This window comes from Drosophila innubila (assembly GCF_004354385.1).
Source record: "Drosophila innubila isolate TH190305 chromosome 3R unlocalized genomic scaffold, UK_Dinn_1.0 2_E_3R, whole genome shotgun sequence".
Lineage (NCBI taxonomy): Eukaryota > Metazoa > Arthropoda > Insecta > Diptera > Drosophilidae > Drosophila > Drosophila innubila.
In genome coordinates this window covers 21,899,187-21,918,572 of record NW_022995380.1, presented here as the reverse complement: position 1 = coordinate 21,918,572, position 19,386 = coordinate 21,899,187, and the positions used below count along the sequence as shown (strand labels likewise).

General features: G+C 37.7%; 2 protein-coding genes across 3 annotated transcripts; both read right to left on the bottom strand.

The window, feature by feature from the left end:
* Positions 1-2,422: 2,422 nt before the first annotated feature.
* LOC117791042 lies at positions 2,423-7,318 on the bottom strand. The gene is made up of 10 exons (XM_034630668.1): positions 7,267-7,318; positions 6,998-7,215; positions 6,779-6,932; positions 5,826-6,121; positions 4,326-4,458; positions 3,660-3,840; positions 3,370-3,597; positions 2,936-3,308; positions 2,748-2,879; positions 2,423-2,691 (listed from the first exon to the last, which is right to left on the bottom strand). The coding sequence occupies exons 1-10, from the start codon at positions 7,316-7,318 to the stop codon at positions 2,479-2,481; spliced, it is 1,980 nt and encodes a 659-aa protein (XP_034486559.1). The 3' UTR covers positions 2,423-2,478.
* Positions 7,319-15,857: 8,539 nt separating this feature from the next.
* LOC117792025 (NAD-dependent protein deacetylase Sirt2) lies at positions 15,858-17,489 on the bottom strand. 2 transcript variants are annotated; one of them, XM_034631977.1, is made up of 4 exons: positions 17,180-17,489; positions 17,042-17,098; positions 16,877-16,973; positions 15,858-16,802 (listed from the first exon to the last, which is right to left on the bottom strand). In XM_034631977.1, the coding sequence occupies exons 1-4, from the start codon at positions 17,468-17,470 to the stop codon at positions 15,979-15,981; spliced, it is 1,269 nt and encodes a 422-aa protein (XP_034487868.1). In that variant the 5' UTR covers positions 17,471-17,489; the 3' UTR covers positions 15,858-15,978. The 2 variants fall into 2 exon arrangements, with proteins under 2 accessions (XP_034487868.1, XP_034487867.1); XM_034631976.1 differs by having other exon boundaries at positions 17,042-17,139; positions 17,200-17,489.
* Positions 17,490-19,386: the final 1,897 nt, after the last annotated feature.

Sequence of the window (19,386 nt, the reverse complement as noted above, 5' to 3'; positions counted from 1 at the left end):
AAATAAAAGTGTCGCGACGACATTGACGTTGATAATGAGCCCAGTGTTGGCCAAAGGTTGTTGTAGGCAACCTTAAAAGCCGAGACAGAGAAACTGCGGGGAATGGCAGGGCAAGTGGGCAAGGGGAGCGGGGCAATTATGCCAGCAAAAGTATATACAGCATCTAATTGGATCGATGCGAATGGAATGCAAAGCAGCTCAGGCTTCTCGACTAAAGAACTGGACGAATCATTTCAAAGATACTCCACATTAAAAATTCATAAGGTTTTCACTTTGTCAGACGGCTCGGCTCGGCTTATTCGGCTAATTCAATTTAAAGCCTTAAGTGAGGCAGCAAATCTACTTGCAATCGACCCGATGAACCAACACCCAGGGTGGGTACCATATTTTATCGGTGCTGTCGTCTGGCTGCAGTTGCACGTGCCACACTGCCACACTCTGGCGTCAAGCTGTCTCCGCTTTATCGGAGAGCGTAAATTTTGCCAGTTCGCCAAGAAAGTCTTTCACAGATTTATTTCATTTGCAGCAGCGCTTTACCATCCTTTATATAATTTCAATTATCGCCTGTTGGCCGTGTCATAAATTAACGTAAAGTCCTGCTTGCACCTGCAGCATTCATCGTTGGCCAGCGATTTAATTAAGTGCAGAGCTCAGACACAATTATGAACTAGTAGCGAATGGATCGAGTATATTAAGCAGTTGCACGTCAAACGTATCTCAACATTTCGCCTCTGTGAACACACAATGCAAATACGCAGCACAAATGGGGCACAAATCTCACAGTCTGGTCACAAATTTTGTTGACACTCCAGCGGGCACTTTGACTGCCAAAGCAAAGCGAACCAGAATTGCATATTGTTGTCAACAAATGGTAGATAGACAGAACTGCAAAACAGTCAAACTGTCAAATGTTCTGCTCAACAGTTGCCCAAAAAACCAAAAAAAAAAATACAAAAAAATACAAAAGTTGTGCAGCAGTTGTGACAAACGTAAAACGTTGCCATGCCACAAAACAACAGGAGGCGAAACTCTTGCAACAAGCGGCAAACAAGTAAATGCTAACAAACGGAAACAAACAGCTGCATTAGCAGACGCAAATCAGCAGCAACAACAATCTCAACATCAACAACAACAACAACAGGAACAAGAACAGCAACAACAGTGCCTGCAAAGTTAAGCGCAGTAAAGTTACTCACTTAAAAATTCAAAACACAAAACGGAAATATGCAGAAGCTCGGGTCAGCAGCGGAAATGAGCCAGACGCCATGTTTGCTATTTGAAACACCCTGTTGCGGCAACTACAGTAGACCCATCAAATGGGATCAACAAATAAATACTATACAGATTTCGTCAAGATATTAAATTATTATTATAATTAATAGTTCCTTATTAGTTTTGCATTTCTAAAAGTTTTGTAAAAATACACATTTTATTGGATTCTACATTCAATCATTCGCGATTAAATTTAAAACAAAACAGAGAAAGACAATTTCAAAATTCGCTTGCCAATTAATTTCAAATATTAAAATTAAGCGAATATAAAGGGCTTTAATTAGCGAGCATCTACTGTTTATCCTCATATTTATAATAAAAGTTGGTTCCATCAAGTTTGGTATTTAATACATTTATGCATTGTAGTGTGCTCTTACAGGGTATCACATAGTCGTGCTTATTTAACCTACTACTTTTCCTACTTGCTGGCTTGGCTGTCATTTGGCTGTCCTGTTCGCTAACGAGCGAAGTGCGGCTGCAAAATGATGAGACGCTTAAGCTGAAGATTTATGAAATTCACTTTGATTGCAAAGGTGGCAACTGGTGTGGCATGCCCCCTGGCCTATCTGCAGACTAGAGTCTTGACTTGACTTCATGTAAGTGCTGCCTAAAACCGCTACAAATTAGTGATAATGAATAATTTCCCCAGCGGTAATTAAGTGCATCATTAAAAGGTGCTTAATTGCCAGTAAGGCAGCTTCAACATTGCAAACCGAACCAAATTGAAGTCCAGGCAGCTGTATGTGTGTGTGTGTGTGTGTGTCGCTCTCTAAACGCTTTTCCAATTACCAGGTTGCTAAATCTCCGGCAAAAGTCATTTTCAGTTTGCATAACTGCAAAACCGGCGCACTGAAACAGCATAAGCAACCCGATTACGCCTGCCTGCGGATTGTGGAGCAGCCGCACCCGCATCCTGTTCCACTTCCCCTTCTCCTCCTGCATCTCTGCTCCTAAAATTGACTGCCTGTCGGTCCACTTATCTGCGAAGTGGTCGAAACTCTTTGGCCTGGCAGTTAGCGACCAAATAGACCTGCAGTCTGTCTATCAAAATTGTTGGTCTGCTGGGGATGAGCGTGTGTGGCAAATGGGGCACTTGCAACATGCAACTTTGGTGTGTGTGTGCGATTCGATGTACGTGCGACACGTGTTTGCCGCTAGGCAAACAATCAGTTCACCTGTTCACCAGCTTCACCTGTAAACCGCAAATTAGTTGCGACGTCGTTGCATGTACAACAACCGTGCGCACAGCAGCTCCAGCAACAAGACAAATCCGGCAATGCTGAAGCCAAAGGCAAGGACAAACAACGCGCCGGAAATGTCATCCACGACAAGTGGTTTCGGTGCCTTCTTGGACACATAGCCATTGACCAGATTGTTCAGCATTTGATCCTTATTTTTATCCGTATACTTGGCCACAAACTGCAGGAGTGTTTAGTAAATATAAGCAACTATTTTAATAGATCTACCTCTACTACCTCAAGTTCCCAGAACGTAAAGAGACCCGTCTCCTGGCAGGTGCGAATATGCCGGTTTAGCTGCTCCATTAAAGTCCAGCCACGTATGGACACAGCACGCGTCCAGTCAAAATAAAGATCATCGCGCATAACCTGCAAAATTAAAAGAATGATTTCAATTGCTCAAACAGCTTATCAAATATTTATACAATGCGATCCTCTAAAGCTGCCAGCGTCACATAATCTCCAACACTCAAGGCCCCGGAGCTTATGCGCTCGATCCCTAGTCCATAGTTCGGCCGAAAGCTGGCATTGTACAAGAAGTCATAATCCCTGACTTCAAAGCTACTTGCGAGTATCTGTTCCGTCAAGAGATCCGACTGTTCCACTGTGTGCACCCAAATAATTGATGGAGCTGCCCATTTCCATTGGGATTGCGCCCATTTCTCAATGGTGTCCACAGGTGCACCATAAAAGGGAACTGTGAGCAGAGACTTGAGTTGCCCACTGTAGATGTTCTCCAAAGTAATCGTTGCACACAGCAATGTGGCCAGAAAGAAGCGTATGGAAAAGCGATTAAAGCTAAAATTAACTTTAATTAATATTGATATATGTCAACAATTATAAGTTGTCGTATACTTACGTTAAATGCGCCGATGGTTGCTGAATGAAGAGCGCAAATATATCCACTGCTGACTTCTCCAGATTCTGAGTATGCTTAAATGTCTTTTGTGATCCGCTCATACCCAGAAAGTAGTTGGAATATCTTAGAAAATACAAAACAAAACTGCAGACGGCGATCGTAAAAACCAACAAAAGCCAACTGGACCGATTAAAGGGCAGTATATCAGTGCACCAAGCGGGCAAAGGACTAAAGAGAGAAACTGAATCATTAAGAGATCATAACAATTGAGCTACTGCAATCAGACTCACACTGGAGCTGGACCCAGAATGGTTACTGCAGATCGGGCTATGGGATGCGAGGTCTCAGTGATGCCATCGTACCAATTGTAAATACAACCAATGGCCAATTCCACGCGTTGTTTGTAAATGTCACCCAGCATGCCATCGGCACTTTCATTCTCATAGATGCTGCCCCAGTTATCAGCGCCATCTGTGGTCGGTAGAAGGCGTTACTAGCAAACAGTAGCTAAAGCATATTTTTAATGATAGAACTCTTACAAAAATTTTAAATATGAAGTCAATTCGATGAACGTCTAACAAATATTAAAATATGTATTGAAATATTTTATAAACATTCAGTAAGTATATATTAAAATAATATTATTAAAAATAAGTAAATTTTAGGAAGTTCAGGAAAAATTAAAATAATTAAATAAATTTGATGAACGTCTAACAAATATTAAAAAATGTATTTAAATATTTTATAAACATTAAGTAAGTATATATTAAAATAATATTATTAATAATAAGTAAATCTTAGGAAGTTTAGAAAAGATTAAAATAATTAAATAAATATAAAGTTAGTTTTTGAACGTCTTATAATTATTTGAATACAATATTAAATATCAAATTTAATATAAGATGGCAGATTAAGTAGTATACAAAAGTTGTTATTAAGCTACGAGAGTGTCTTACAGGCCTCCACACGTAGATGACAATTGTGAACCTTACAAAAGGTCTTCATAATGTTCGCCTCGGATCCTTCGAAGGCAATGGAGCGATTGCCCATATGCGGGCTAATTGGATCCTCATTTCCAGTACCAGCTGCCTGTAAGCAGAGAAAGGCAAGAGGCGATGGAGTTTATTAAGTTTGGGCGGCAGCGCCTAATTGGTGTCCATTGTTGGTCTTTCGAGTGTCTGTTCTAATTTACTAAATGGCCTCGTAATGGTTGGCACACTCTAAGCCACGCCCACACCAACACACACACACACACACACACACACACATGGACATCGTGGCTTGGCGGCAATTAAATGGAAACACGTAATTTAAATCAATGTTGTGCTAAAGCCGAGCCATAAACAAAACCACATGTACACGCTTGCGGCTATCTATGTGAGTGTGTGATGGTTTGTGTGTGTGTGCGGGAGTTGTTATTGTTGCTGGTGTTGTTGTTATTGGCATAAGTGTGTTTACAAATGTGCAAATGTCCTTAAGGCAAACAATTGAGTGCGAACAAAACTTTCACCAAGTGACAACAAAGAATTTTTTTCAACTGTTTGGTTTTTGTTTCGGCCATGAGGTTGGCACAGTGTCCAAATGTGATTATAAATGTTCATACAATTTAATTTCCGAGTGTTTAGCTTAATAAAATAAATTAATTTTTAATCTTATGTTAATTTATATGTAAATATACAATGAAAAAAAAAATAATCTCATTGAAATTTTAGAAATTGAATAGACTTTTAACTATGCGATAAGAAAGAAATATAAAAACAATAAAATAGTAAAAATAATATTAAAATTTGAAATAATAAAATTCGCCTGTTTCAACAGATCGACTGTTTTGCATTGAAAGAGTTAGTGAACCATTCTTGTATATAACAAGTTGAATTGATTGGATGAGAAACTCGACCTTTTAAAGAGCTCTACTTAATTATAATAACCTATAAACAAACGAATACGCCAAAAGCAGAACAGAATAGAACTACTTAGATTTTAGTTACCGAATTTGTTGCCCACAACAACAAAAACAGCTCTGGGAACCACCAAGCAGCAACCACCAACCAAGTTACCACCCACATTGAACACCCACTCAGATTAGAGACGAAGACAGAGACACAGACAGAGACAACTGGGGGAAAGCAACCGCTGGCCATATATTCATGACCACTTGGCACAGTGCTCTAATGCGACAAATACACAACATTGTGGACAGTGTGCGGGCGGAAGAGGATAAAAGGGAAATGGAGAATGGGGAATGGGGAATGGGGAAGAACGACCAATTGGCTTTGCTTAATGCCGGCGTGCAAATCTCCGACATTTGTGTGTGCTTTGGGCGTGCCGACATCAACAACAACAACAGCAACAACAGCAACAATAGCAACAGCAATAACAATTACAAGAACAATAAGTAAAACAAACAGGAGCAGCAGGAATAACGATAAATATAAACTTAACCGGCAATTACTTACCACATAATTAGTAACTGTGTATGGCACATAAGTAATGGAGCCCATGCGAAGCGTTCTCCTCTCCAGATTGAGCAGCTTGTTGGGATAAAGTTCGACTCGGTTGGCAAAAGTTTCGTTCGGCAAGAATGCGTCCAAGAGTATGGCATCCAAATTTCCACTGGCACCGACAAACTTTTGTGTCCACAGTTCGAAATTGATGTCGCGGTGTGGCAAAGTGCCTGTGGCAGCTTCAGCTTCAACTTCGGCAACTCCTCTAGGTTCCCGATGTGGCCGCACGAGCAGATGGTGTGGGTAGACTAAGGCACATTACAAGTACAACAATTGGTTCATTGTTGAACAAGCCGAAAAGACAACAGACAACAGACAAAAGACAAAAGACAACAGCCAAATTAAGTCCCAGCCAACAACAATAACAATCACAGTATAGTACACAAAAAAAAAAGAAAGTTTGCAATTGAACAAGACGCCGTCGAGCGTGGAATTTATTGGACAGTGCGAAAGTTTAAAGCCAACAACAGATCAACTGATGCGCACCCTGTGGCTCTTTTTGCCACGTTTTGTGGCAAGTTCGAGTGTGCAAGTTTGAGTTTTGAGTTTGACTTGTTCTGCCAGTCAGCACCCAAAGGAGCCTCTCTCGAGACCACATTTTATTGTTGGCAACTAACTAAACCAAAACAATTTTTGGCCAATTTCAAATGTTTCACTCGAGAATTAAACTGTCCAATACACGAGAAGTCAAGGGAAAAGCAGAACGAAATATAGTAAAGGTGTAAGATTTTAGGATATTCCAATATGAATTTATGCCACATTTTCATCACTTTAGTCTAACTAATCGAGATTCTTTTACTTGAAAGCAAGCGCTTAAAACACATGAAAGCCCCAAACACAATTTCATATTATTCTTCTTGTATCGGACAACTTCATTTAACTTCATTTATTATTCTAGTACTTACATTGCAATAGTTCCATGCTTAGCAAATCCTTGGGATTTTCATGCTCACACAAAAACAGATACATTTTATCCTTAAGTCTCACATTGGCGTTGCGCGTGGCAAAGTAGCGTGCATGGAGGAAATTCTGCGTCTGTGGCAACACCGTTATAAAGCCCTGCCAAGAAAAAGCAGAAGAAATTTCATCAAAACGATTGGGATTAAATTGAAATGGACACCCACTTCGGTAACACTGGAGTTGACAGTGCGAAGAATTTGCCATTCGAGAGTATCGTCATTGGGTATCTTAGCCACATTGATCCATTGCAGCTTCAGCGGTTGACTGAGATTATTAAATGCCAGTTGCAATGCATCCAGATACTCCAATTGGAGAGGGGTCGACTCTCGGGTTACATTATGCACGATCAGCACAGAGGATAGCGATACAAAGTATTGACCAACTGTTAGGGATAGAAAGTTAGAATGAGAAGTTAAATATACCCTAAACTTACCTATGATATTGATGAGTGTGCTCAAATGTCCTTGTTGGAGACTCCACAACATCTTGAAACGCTTTAGGTCAACTGGAAAAGAAAACGGTGTCTTTTATAGCTACGTGATTGCAAATTGCTGACCCTAAATTGCCCAGTAAATTGAATTTAATAAGAGTCAAAGTTTAACTACTGTTTAGCTACCTGAGCCATGTTTGCATTGGCATTAGCTTAATTAAAGACACACATTCCGCAGCTCATATCAATATTGTTTAGTTAGGCCTTCAAGTCAACAAACAATGCAAATAGATAGGCAAGGGTTAAGGCTCAAACTCATCATCATCATTGAATTACCCAAGTCTAAGCTCAAATAAATTTAACCAATTGTTTGCCCAGTGCATATAAGCAGATAAGTAATAATTCATGTGAAAGTACATATTTACTTTAATAGAGAAAGCGGATAACTGATAGCCCTTAGAAATTAGTCAATTATTGGACTACTGTAAGTTTTAGTTTGCTCTTAAAGCTCTTACTTGATGAAAGTATATAAATTAAGCAAAATTATTCTTGAGCACAATATTCATCACATTAATTTACTTTCGCAAATTGATCTTTAGATGCGACATATTCTATTTAGATTTTGCTAATAAAGAGAAAGACATCTCTTTAACATCTCTCACTTTAAATATATGCTCTAGACTCAAACAAACAATGAAATGTAACAGTTTGAATTATTTGCAGTTAGAGGTCAACTGGAAAACTGCACTCTGGGAGAGCAGTGTGTGCTTTGTCAATTAACTAACCAAACAAACAACCCTAATCTAACCACAACTACCCCAACAGTGACAACGACATTCGCAATCGGTTAACGCATTGACTTTCATTAAGAATGCGGATAAACAAGTATTCAGAGAGAGTCGAAAGCAGGACTCGTAACTGAGACTGCACCAAGTAGTAATTGAAACAATTCAATTGCTCGCTAAACGTCTCTGTGTGTGTGTGTGTGAGTAAGTATCTGTGTGTATAGTATTTAACCACAGCATTGCCAGTATTCCAAAGACAGATTAAGGGATTTTCACAGAGATCAAAAAAGGGGAGAAAAAAAAAAAGAGAGCGAATAAGAATAGGCACCAGCTTAACAGAAGCAGTTAGTCCATTGAGCAGCATTCACCATTTGTGGATGCTGAGCATACGGTGATTTTCTGGTGCATGCAACCTGCTGTGAATACACACATACACACCCTCAAACATGCACACAGACATACACACTTTGAGCCATTATCCTATTCCCGCTGGCTTAGTAAAAACTTCATGGACCATGGCAATTAAACTGTAAAGTGCGTTGGAATCTGACTGAAGCTGGAGTGGACAAGAGTCGGACATGAGTTGGCATTCTGGCTAACCAACAATTTGCTGGCCAACAGTCAGTCATGGTCAAAGAGAGAGGCTGAGAGAGAGTTGTAACTTGCAAAAATTAGATATGTATGCCGAGCTTCAGGTGGCTTAATTTGCTGGCATTCTGTAAATAGGCAATGTTTATCCATAAATATGTGCTGGCCAGTTCATGTCTGTGAAAGTCTATTGGAATTTACACAACTCACACACGCAAACATTGAACAGTATTCACAATCGCATTCAAATTTCACAGCCCACATGTTTACCACCAACTAAGCTCCGAATTTGGCTCAGATGTTTCACATGGCCAAAAGCCGCCGTCTGGTCAATTCGAGAAACTGCCTGGCCCAGACTGTTGTCAATTAGTTTCTCTCTGTCTCTCTCTCTCTCTCTCTCAGTGCGTTGCGCCTTTTTGGTAAAAGTTGTTGGCTGTTGTTTTTTCTTGTCTCTGACCGAGTTCCTTTGTTGGGTTTTCATCCTTGCTGCCGTCGGCCAATTTACTTCATATTAAATGCAGTTGCAAGTTAATGAAAAGTGTTGCCTCATGCGGAACACTGCACTTCAAGAAATAGCTTTAATATTTAAAACAAACAACATTTATGCCACACAAACTTCAAATGCATTCAAATTAACAACAAAAACCATACACAAAAAATCGAAAAATTTTAATAACTTCTCGTATTTGTGATTGCAATTTTAATTTGATATTTTCGATTTCAAATTATCTCGCTAAAATATGAAAAACAGAGCATACAAACAGATGTCAGCTTGAATAAAAAAGTAATAAATGCATATACTTAAATATAAATATATGTACACTGAAAAAAAAGACCAACTTCTAAAAACAAGAGCATTCATCTTAAATATATTGGTCTTTAAAATAAGAACATTTTAAGACCATATTACTAATACTAAGAATATTAATCTAAAAAATCAAAAGTTTTTAATACAAGAATACAAATCTTAAATTGTTAGGAAGGTTTAAATATGTTCTTTGTTTAAACATGTCATTAAAACAAAAATTATAAATTTAAAAAATCATTTTAAATTTTTTTGTTTTTTGAATTTAATTTTAGGAAAATTTACTCTTAAAATAAGAACTTGGTCTTATTTGAAATGGTCTCAAAACCAAGATGTGTTTTCTCGACGCATTTTTTGAACCAAAATTCTTAGTTTTTAGACCAAAATCTTGATTTTAGAAAAAAAAATGTTATAAGTGTATGTGTATATCAATTTAATTAATGCGTGTAACTAACACTTCATTTCACAAGCATTCAAAGCCATTGCAATCCATCACATTCAGCGGAAGGTTTATACAATGTGACATATGTTGACTGGCTTGTAAATGGGAATCATAATGCAAAAGAGCACACACTCACACACACACTCACACACACACTCACACACACATTCACATATAATCACAACAAAAGCAATGCATAGAAATGCGACAGTATTTACATGTTAATTAGCTGGCACATCAAATTCTACCACTGTGAAAGGCAGTTTGTCCTTGAAAGGACAACATGAATTTTCTATGCAGATGCGAGTATAACAAAATAAATAGCAAGGCCGAAGCATTCAGGGTAATATTTCTCGCACAATTATGCAGATTGGCTGCGCTTACACACACACTCAGACACACACATTGGGGGCAGAGATGAAGCAATTGATGTGGCAACGTAGCGTATACGTAATATGCGCAAATATTTGCTAACTGAAGCTGAACGTCATGTTTGCTTGACTGTCCGTAACTGCAGCTACGATTGTTTATTTACTTTGCTTTTTTTCGACATTGCAAATTGCATTTTTGCCATGATTTTGTAAATAGACTTGAGTATTACGGGTATTTGTATTTGTATTTATATTTGTATTTGGCTTCTATTTCTTTCTTTTGGGTACTCGTATTTGTGGGTTGGGTGCAAACACTCGAGCGCGTAACTGTACACACTGAAATAAAACTAAAAGAGAAACACATTTCATTTCCGTAAGTTCCTGCAACGGAATATGCCACAAACACTAACATAAGTTGCACATTGGTTTACCAAAATAAATTGAACAATTTCCGAAAATAAATACAAATTTATGTGAACTAACTTTGAAACTAATTCAATTCTTTATTCAAAACTGAACCTGAATTATATAAAAATATCTTCGATTTCTGCTCGTTTTGAACCCACTGTGCCTCATATACAACAAACAGCGGTGCAACAAGATGTGGCAGCTAGCCAAAAAGAACAACAAAGTGGAAATAAACTTGGCGATAAACCAGCGAAATCGATTGGAAATTTTTTAACGAAATTGCAGCTTAAAGCGTCAACGCAGCTCACAGCTTTCGTTTGGCCACAGATGCATTTTTGCCCAAATACAGCATCATCTTGATGATTATGACACAACAGTCTTAGTTAGACATTTTCTTGTTAAGTGTGGCAACGAAATGTTGCAGTTGGATTTTCTTGATAATCGCCTCTCGTTCAAGAGTGCAATTCAACTGAACAGCAACAGCAACAGCAATAACAACAACAACAAAAAGTTGCAACAAGAAACAGTTTAAATGCTAACAATGCTACGGCCGTAGAGCCAGGAGTGCGGTCAAGTGCTCTGCGCCGGAAACGAAGTGTAATGAAAGCGTGTAAAGTGCAAATCGAAAATGCAATACAAAATACTCCCTGTGCTAACAGGCAGGAATTTGTAATGTTGCCCCTTCCCTTTCTACCTGCCTACCTGCTGCTTTTGGCCAAATTACCAATGTCGGCATGGCGATAAGGCGAGCGAGACGAACGAAACGAGGCTTACATCCTGAACGTAACTACGCTGCACCAAATTGTTGCAAGTAAAAGCGGCAAATGTTTCGTAATGCAGGATATTTTCTTCTCCTTCTTTTCTTTCCTTTTCTTTTCTGTCCAAATGATTTTCACCTTGCTAAATTATTTCTTTAATTAAATGCTGTTAATTTTAATGTTGTCGAGCCAGCATTAAATGTCTGACTTATCAGTGACACGTGCAAAAAATCACCAAAAAGGAAAAGAGAAAAAACAAAAATAAAACTGCAACTGAATAAGAAAAGCCAGTTCAACAATTTCCGACGCTCTACAAATTATTTAAATTATTAAATTCGCCGAGAAAGTGCATGCACATTTAAATAAATAGTTAGACAGCAATTGAAAAAGTTTATTGCATTTCCGACCAAAACCAAAGGTGTACACACATGTATGTGTATGTGTAAGCATTATCAGTCTAAACCGCATTTTCATATATTATTAACAATTACATTGCATTCACAAAACCGCCAACGAATTAAATATTGATAATTGTTTTTCCAAATCGTTTTTTCTACAGACCCAAATGACCGTTCTTCCTCATAAATGTATAATACTCCATGAACTCGTATGTACATATTTATTTTAATACTTATTCATTTTTAGCAGTTATTTTTATGGTATTCACTTTGTGTTAGGCATACAAATTTATTTAGTTTTATTTATTTGTATAATTAAGCTTTCGTTTTTGCTCATTGCTCGAGGGATTTCAATTTCATTGCCAGCAATTTAATATAAAAAAAATAAAATTTAGAAATTTTTCAATTACCAAACTATTTCAAATTATTTGTGACGCTTTTGTTTGTCTCTTGGTTTGACTAGTTTTTAATTTGGCTTGTTTTTTATGTGTTGCAGCTCATAGCTGGATGCAAAAGCGTAAATCCTTTTGTTGTATTCGATGCGGTGCAGGCAGTGCAACAATTAAATGCAGGCAATTGCATTGCGCGATGCATGCCCCTTTCAGTGGCATCAACCAGCATCCCTCACCTATAAGGAAGGAAGCTCTTTTGTGGGATCAGAGAATGGCGGCATACAAAACTGGCTTTCATTTATTCATATAGGATTGGCTTTGCCAATCAATGGGCAACGTCACCGTCGACGTCGTCGTGTCGAGTCGAGTCGAGTCGAGTGTAGTGTGTCCAATGCAGTTTGGTTTTCCATCTCTGTTCCAGATTTTCCGCAGCAAATCAATGCACATGCGGTTGCTGTGGGTATCTATGTATGTGCGTATGTATGTGTGTGTGTGCGTGTGTGTCAAACGTGATTGAAACGAACAAAATCAATGCGAATTATTTGGTTTTCCAATTCGTTACACTTCACTACAGCGCTCAGTTAATTAACGCTCGTTTTTTGCCAGCAACAACAACACACATTGTTTGTGATGTGGTAAGGTGAGTGGAGTGGAGTGGAGTGGCCTAAAATCATGCTGATCTTTTAATTGTTTCATTTCATATCTATTTCAATGGGCTTTTCAATTGTTCATCAAATAGCCACAGGCTGAAATTTATTTTAGACCACCGCATAAGCCGCACTGCTCATTTGTAGCCAACAAAACCGCCAATTTGGCAGTGTGGTCGATGCCCCAAACAAGCCCGCAAGAACACACACAAAAACACATGCAAACCTATTGCTTATGTATGTGCACATATATACTATATGTATCTGAACCCATCATTATCAATACCGAAAAACATCACTAAAAATGTCGCTTGGTTATGCAACATTCACACAAGCATTCGTTTGGCATTTGAAAGGGGACATTTTAAGGTGCTTGTAAAACACGAGGCATGAAAATAAACCATGCTTATCGCACTTTAATTTCTCTATATGAAACCCCCACTTAACCACTACGATGTGCCGTCTCAATCGCACTCGGAGCATTCGCCGCCGGCGTAAATAAAAATTTATGACCACAAAAGTATGCTACAAAACATGCGCATAAAATGATTATGACGATTATGTTGTTGTTGCTGATATTATGGCCAAGACGAAAATACCAACACCCAAGATGAAACATCAACACATGTGCAGTGCTAAACGGTCCGCACACATACATACATATTTATTGGCACAAATTGCTTTTTAGAACAGAGTTCTCTCTCGTTCTCTTGTGTTCGTTTTTCTCATCTTTTTCCCTTTATTTTTTTATTAAAGCAATAATAAAATATTCATAAAGATTTCGTTTACGCAACAATGACAACATTTTACCGCCGATTTTACAATAAGCCCGATATGTATGAGTGTATGAGGCAGCCTTACACATACATAGAAACGAGTATATGAGAATATTGCTTATTTTCAAGTTGTAATCCTTCCTCGCCTCAGTGGATCGCAGTTTATTAGCGCATAGTATGCATGAGTTATTTGTGGCTCCGATTTTAAAGTGATTCGCTGAGTGTGTAACTACGATATGTTCATTTAAATGGCACCACAACAAGCTGTGGCCTCGCAATCATGTCAAGAATTCAATATCAAAATGCGCGCACAGCTGTCGCTGATGACATCGAGGAACACAACAAACAGCCCCCCAAATGCCCCCAATTGACACCCCACCACTCAATTGCACCCCTAGCCCACACATTGAAGTGCCCCATTGATGAACTGACTTTTGATTATGCGTGGAATCAAAGTGGGGGCAAAGTTTGATTACAAATATGAAGCATGCTTATAACACTCACGCACACAAACTAATACTACACTGTGGCTCAATATACAATTTTATTGCTCGAAATCATTGTAACGTAAATCTATTATGCTATCAAAAGCTAACTGTTTCATTTTCAGTAACAGAGTTCGGTCCGTTTAGATAAAAATTATTTTTCTATATGTATGGAATGCCATTTTGATCATGGCTTAGCCTCTAAATTTATTCTGCGATCAAATTTAATTAAATTCGTTAAAATATTAAATTCGTTCAACTCCTTCGAAAATGTTAAAATTTTAAAATTTTTGTTTTCACCTTTATTCGACTTCTTATAGCATACAACAACACTTTAAACTTGATTTTGGGAAATTTAATTTTCTTGTAAAAAAATCATGGCAATTTAAACAAAAATTTTGACTTGTAAAGTTGCTAGATGTAACTACTGATTTTCAAACGGAATGTCATTTTAATCATGGTTTGACCTCTGAATTCATTTTGCATTAAAATTAAATAAAATTCGTTAAAAAAAATGTTTCACCGAATTAAAAACTAACTTAGCGAAACCAACCGATAATCTCCATAATTTTCATACATTTTTGGGAGATTTTTGGTTGGTTTCGATTCCTGTGGCTCCCCTGTATAAGTAAGTTTAAGTATGTTACATGGGTTCTGCCTCACGGTGCATTGGCCCAAACAACAGAAACTGTTTGCGTGTGTGGAATGCATTTGATGGTATTTCAAAATTGTATTGGAGCGTTATTCAAGTTCACAGTACTTGAGCAAAGTTCAGTCATTCAGGTCAATTGGCAAGCATACAGCATAAGGATTAAAGATGATGATTTTATCAATCAAGTGGCATGACTTAGAAAGCCGTTAAGAAAATCCATTAGTATAATTACCCGGCGGGTCTAAGATGTACCAATACCAATGCAACAACACCAACAAATTCAACTTGTGTTGGTGTTGCTGTTGCAACTGCAACAAATTGCTGCTCTCAACATTTCCGATGTGTTTCCCGTTGTTATTGTTGTGGTTGCTGCTGCTGCTGCTGCTGCATCTGATTACTTAATGCATTTGCACATTTGGCCAAAAGAGACAGAAGGCAAAGTTGACATGTTACCATTACTCCCGACTGATTTAGTATCTGTGGCAACAGTGCTCGATGCACGAGTATTCGATTATTCTGGATCTCTGCTTGGTTTTAATTAGTGCACACGAGTGGCCCTCGTTGAAGGTTGAAACGCAGTTACCAGTTACGTATTTTCTATTGGCCAATTCATTGCAGAAGCGTCAACACCAGCCGGAATCTATACCCGTAACTAAACCGGAGCCGGAGGTGAATCCATAGCCGGAAACCGTGCATGCTAGCAAGTATATACAAATACATTTGTGTGGATTACAGAGGGACAGATTGTGTGTCATTAACTTGATACACCGGGCCAACAAAGTGCCCACCCACTCGCAATTGCAACTGATTGCCGTTGTTGTTTTTGTTGTTGGGATGCTGCAACCGATACTGACGATATGTGCGGTCACAATTGGCAATGAGGGAGCAGAAGTTATCCGTTTGTTAACGGGTTGCTTCCTATTCAACGGAAGAGTGGTTAACGTTGAAAAGGTGCACTAAATGGGCTCTAATAATTGAAACAGTTGAGTTTAGATCAAGATAAACATACATCTATATATTAAACATCTATATATTAAAAATATATATGTATATTTAAATATAAATATAAATAGAAACATTAAGCATCCATTATCCATATCCGTTTCTCACACACGCCTTATGTAATTACATATTGCACGCTAAACAATTTCCTAATTAACACTAACATTTTGCATAACTAACTTAAAAGCAACCATTGTACTCAGAGTTTACTTTTTGGAACTTGATCCTGAAGCGGCTTCCTCGAAATTAGCCTCTTGGTTCTGTCCTCCATCAATTAGCTGCTGCAGTTCATCTTCCCAGCCGAGAGCTTCGGCTAATGCCAGGACACCAGCATCGCAATCTCCAAGATACGCCACATCACGAACATTCTTGGGTTTGCCATAGAGCAGTGACCTCTCGGTAGGATCCATCCAGGGCGCGAAGCTTGATCGGCCAACAGCATCGCGATTGATCAAGAAGCGGATACAACGCGGACCAGCGCGTTGGATCAAGGAAGCAAATGGCTGCACCTCAAGGGAAGTGCCCATGATGATGAGAAGGTCGCAGTCCTTGAAGTCCTCATCGGGACTGGTGTAGAAGGATACGGGCAAATTCTCACCGAAAAACACAATGTCCGGCTTAACAAGTCCCTTGCACTGCTCACAGGTGGGCAACTGATCTGCGAATATCTGTTTCTTCATCCAAGCCATGTCGTATTCCTTTCTACAACCGAGACAATGGTTTGTATAAAAGCTGCCGTGTGCTTCGATAATCTTGTGATCGGGCAAACCAGCCAAGCGATCCAAAGTGTCGATGTTCTGTGTGTAGTGTCGCTGTAGCAGACCCTTCTCATGCAACAGACGCACAAAGTAGTGTGCCGGGGTGGGCACAAAGGAGCCCGGATAGAGCTCCTTGGCCAGGGCAAAGAATGGAGCTGGATTCTTTTGGAAATAGTCCACGTCAAATATAGCTGTCGGGTGTGGCAATTTGTACTTCTTAAGGTTATTGTATAAGCCAGAGCCAGGGGAACGAAAGTCCGGAATACCAGCAGCTGCAAGTTTCAAGAATCAATCAATAAACCAATCAATCTGTAAATGCATTAGCAATGAATCTAAATCAACTCACATGTGGATATTCCAGCGCCTACCATGGTCACAATGTTCTTGAATCCATTTTCGCGCCAGTGCGACATTAGACCCTCAAAGGTCAGTTCCGGTATAACCTACATGCATATTCGATATCTGGTAAAGCTTCTTCCATATGTAGGTAATCCTCATCTGGCAAACTCACCCGATCCACAGCTGCCACTTCCTGGTCTGGTGATGTGCCAGAGCTCAAATTGAATGTCTGTGAAAAGAATCGTCGAATCATATCCATAGTACCATTGTCTGAAAACATTTTTATTGTGTATACAAGTTCAACATTTACTTTGATATATTCAATTAAACCTTCTTCGCTGCCGCTGCCGCTGTCAGAGTCTGTTTCTGTTGTTGTTGTTGTTGCTGTTGACGTTGACGTCGACGCCAACTTCGTGCCCACTGCGTCATTGTCTTCGTTGACATCTTTATCGTTTTCCTTGCTGTCACTCATTGTTCGCCGGTCACCCCGCGCAGTGGATTGATAAAATACACCTAATTTAAATCTTAATAAATTCGAAACACTATTAAAATGCGTCGCTGACGCTGTTTTTGTATTTGTAATGGAAAAAACTCTGGCCATGTGCTTTGGAGTTGCCACACTGTCTGAAGCATTTCAAAAGCAAAGCTAACTGCTACACAACTGGCAATTGCTACAGCTGTTTTTGCTCTGGCTGTTAGAGTACGTTATGAAAGCCGTTAGCCACTGTTAAATTCAAATTTAAGCCACCTGCTGTAGTCTATTGAATTATTACTAATTTGAATGAAACTCAGTTGTTGATATTCAGAGTATCATTCTGATCTTGTTTTTATTTTTATTATATTGTAGAATTTCCATTTTGTTTTCTTATTATGTAATTGTTTTAAATTAGCATAGTTTTTTGTTTTTTTTTCAAATACTTTTCACATTCTGTTTTGTAATTTTGGTTTGTTGTTTAAAATTAACATATACATTTAACATTTAAATGATTTCGTAGAATTATACAATATATTCTCGTGTTTGCTTGTTTCTTCTGCTTAAAATACTTTAGTATGCACTTCGCCTTTGATGACATGATGTACATTATGAGAAATTTGAAGGATGCACATGGAGTGTGAAGGTGAGATTGAGAATTATCATTTGGTTTTTCGAGTAGTGTGATTATGGATTGATACATTCATACATTTATGTAGATAGTACATATAACTAGCACACAAATTGCACATTTACATTTAGGATGTATCGAAAATGAATCTAGTACACACAAATATGATCGTTGTGATCTTGGAACTAATCATTAAATTATAACTTGTATGAAGCAAAAAAGCGGATCGAATTTAAATTCGAGTATATGTATTCTTTTGTATCTGTTGTAATTTTGTTAGTTTTATTTGAGTTGTGGACAGGTAAATTTGTTACAGCGTTAAGCATTAAGTATTCTGTATCCTGTATATCTGTAAGTACGAGTATTCTGTGTTTGTGGTGTGAGTTTGAGTGTAAATATATAAATACACATGTGATTTGCTGTATATTATAGCGCAAAATATATACTTATGTCTGTATGTATGTATATGTACATATAAAAAGATTTACTCGTATTTATATGCAAAAATTTGCTGTAGGTTTTTAGTTTGTTTCGCCTTCTTGCAGATGGATTCTCAATTAAAAAATGTGGCTATAGTCTGCTCCTTTAAAATTTCTGGTTTACATTTGTTTTAATTTCTTTTTTTTCATCTTGGTTTCTGGCTCTAGTTAGTTTTGTTTTTTACAAGTTTGCTTTGCAAAAAATATAGAATGTATATAATTTTCTCTTCGTTTATTCTTTCATCTGTTGTCTCTTTTTTTCATTATTACTTTATTTTGTTTCCTTGCTTTGTAGGTACACGATTCTCACGTAAAATGTTTATCTTTATTTTTTTAATTTTATTTTTCACTTTTTGTTCTAAACATTTATACTGCTCTTTAAAATCTGCAAAGGTTATGAATGCTTGGTATTTAGTTGGGCTCTCAATTAACTGTTTGTATGTAAATACTATTTGTATCTGTATCCGTATCTGTAAATGTAAATGTATTCGTATTTGTAGTTGCTACTAGTATCTGTATTAAGCATGTCACATTCAATCACTATTATATCTAACAATATTAAGATTTCGTAAGTTAAGTTCTTGCTGTAATGTCTGAAAGTATTTCAAGATCGTTCTGTGGATCCATTTCATAATTTTGTTTACATTTCTTTGTTCATTTTTTTTGTTATTTTTTAAAGGTATGTATATGTATATATGGTTTATATAATTGTATGTACGTATATATGTAAAGTATGTATATATTTACTGTTTATCATATTGATATATATATGTATATATATATATATATATATATATGTGTATGTAATTATGTATGCATTTACTTTATATACTCGTAAGTATGTATTTTTGTTGTTTACCTATTTAACATGAATTTACACGACATTTAAGTTTGCTGGTTAATCTGATTTTTTATTTGTTACACTTTATGAAATC

What these genes read in the sequence shown, in the direction of transcription:
- LOC117792025 (XM_034631976.1), bottom strand. Translation starts at nt 17,470, where the DNA reads ATGGCCAGAGTTTTTTCCATTACAAATACAAAAACAGCGTCAGCGACG. An exon ending in CGGCAGCGGCAGCGAAGAAG is followed by an intron (nt 17,140 to 17,199) that starts GTTTAATTGAAT and finishes AAATGTTTTCAG; the next exon opens with ACAATGGTACTATGGATATG. An exon ending in AGGCGCTGGAATATCCACAT is followed by an intron (nt 16,803 to 16,876) that starts GTGAGTTGATTT and finishes TGAAACTTGCAG; the next exon opens with CTGCTGGTATTCCGGACTTT.
- LOC117791042 (XM_034630668.1), bottom strand. Translation starts at nt 7,318, where the DNA reads ATGTTGTGGAGTCTCCAACAAGGACATTTGAGCACACTCATCAATATC. An exon ending in ACACAGTTACTAATTATGTG is followed by an intron (nt 4,459 to 5,825) that starts GTAAGTAATTGC and finishes CTCTGCTTACAG; the next exon opens with GCAGCTGGTACTGGAAATGA. An exon ending in TTACGTTCTGGGAACTTGAG is followed by an intron (nt 2,692 to 2,747) that starts GTAGTAGAGGTA and finishes ACACTCCTGCAG; the next exon opens with TTTGTGGCCAAGTATACGGA.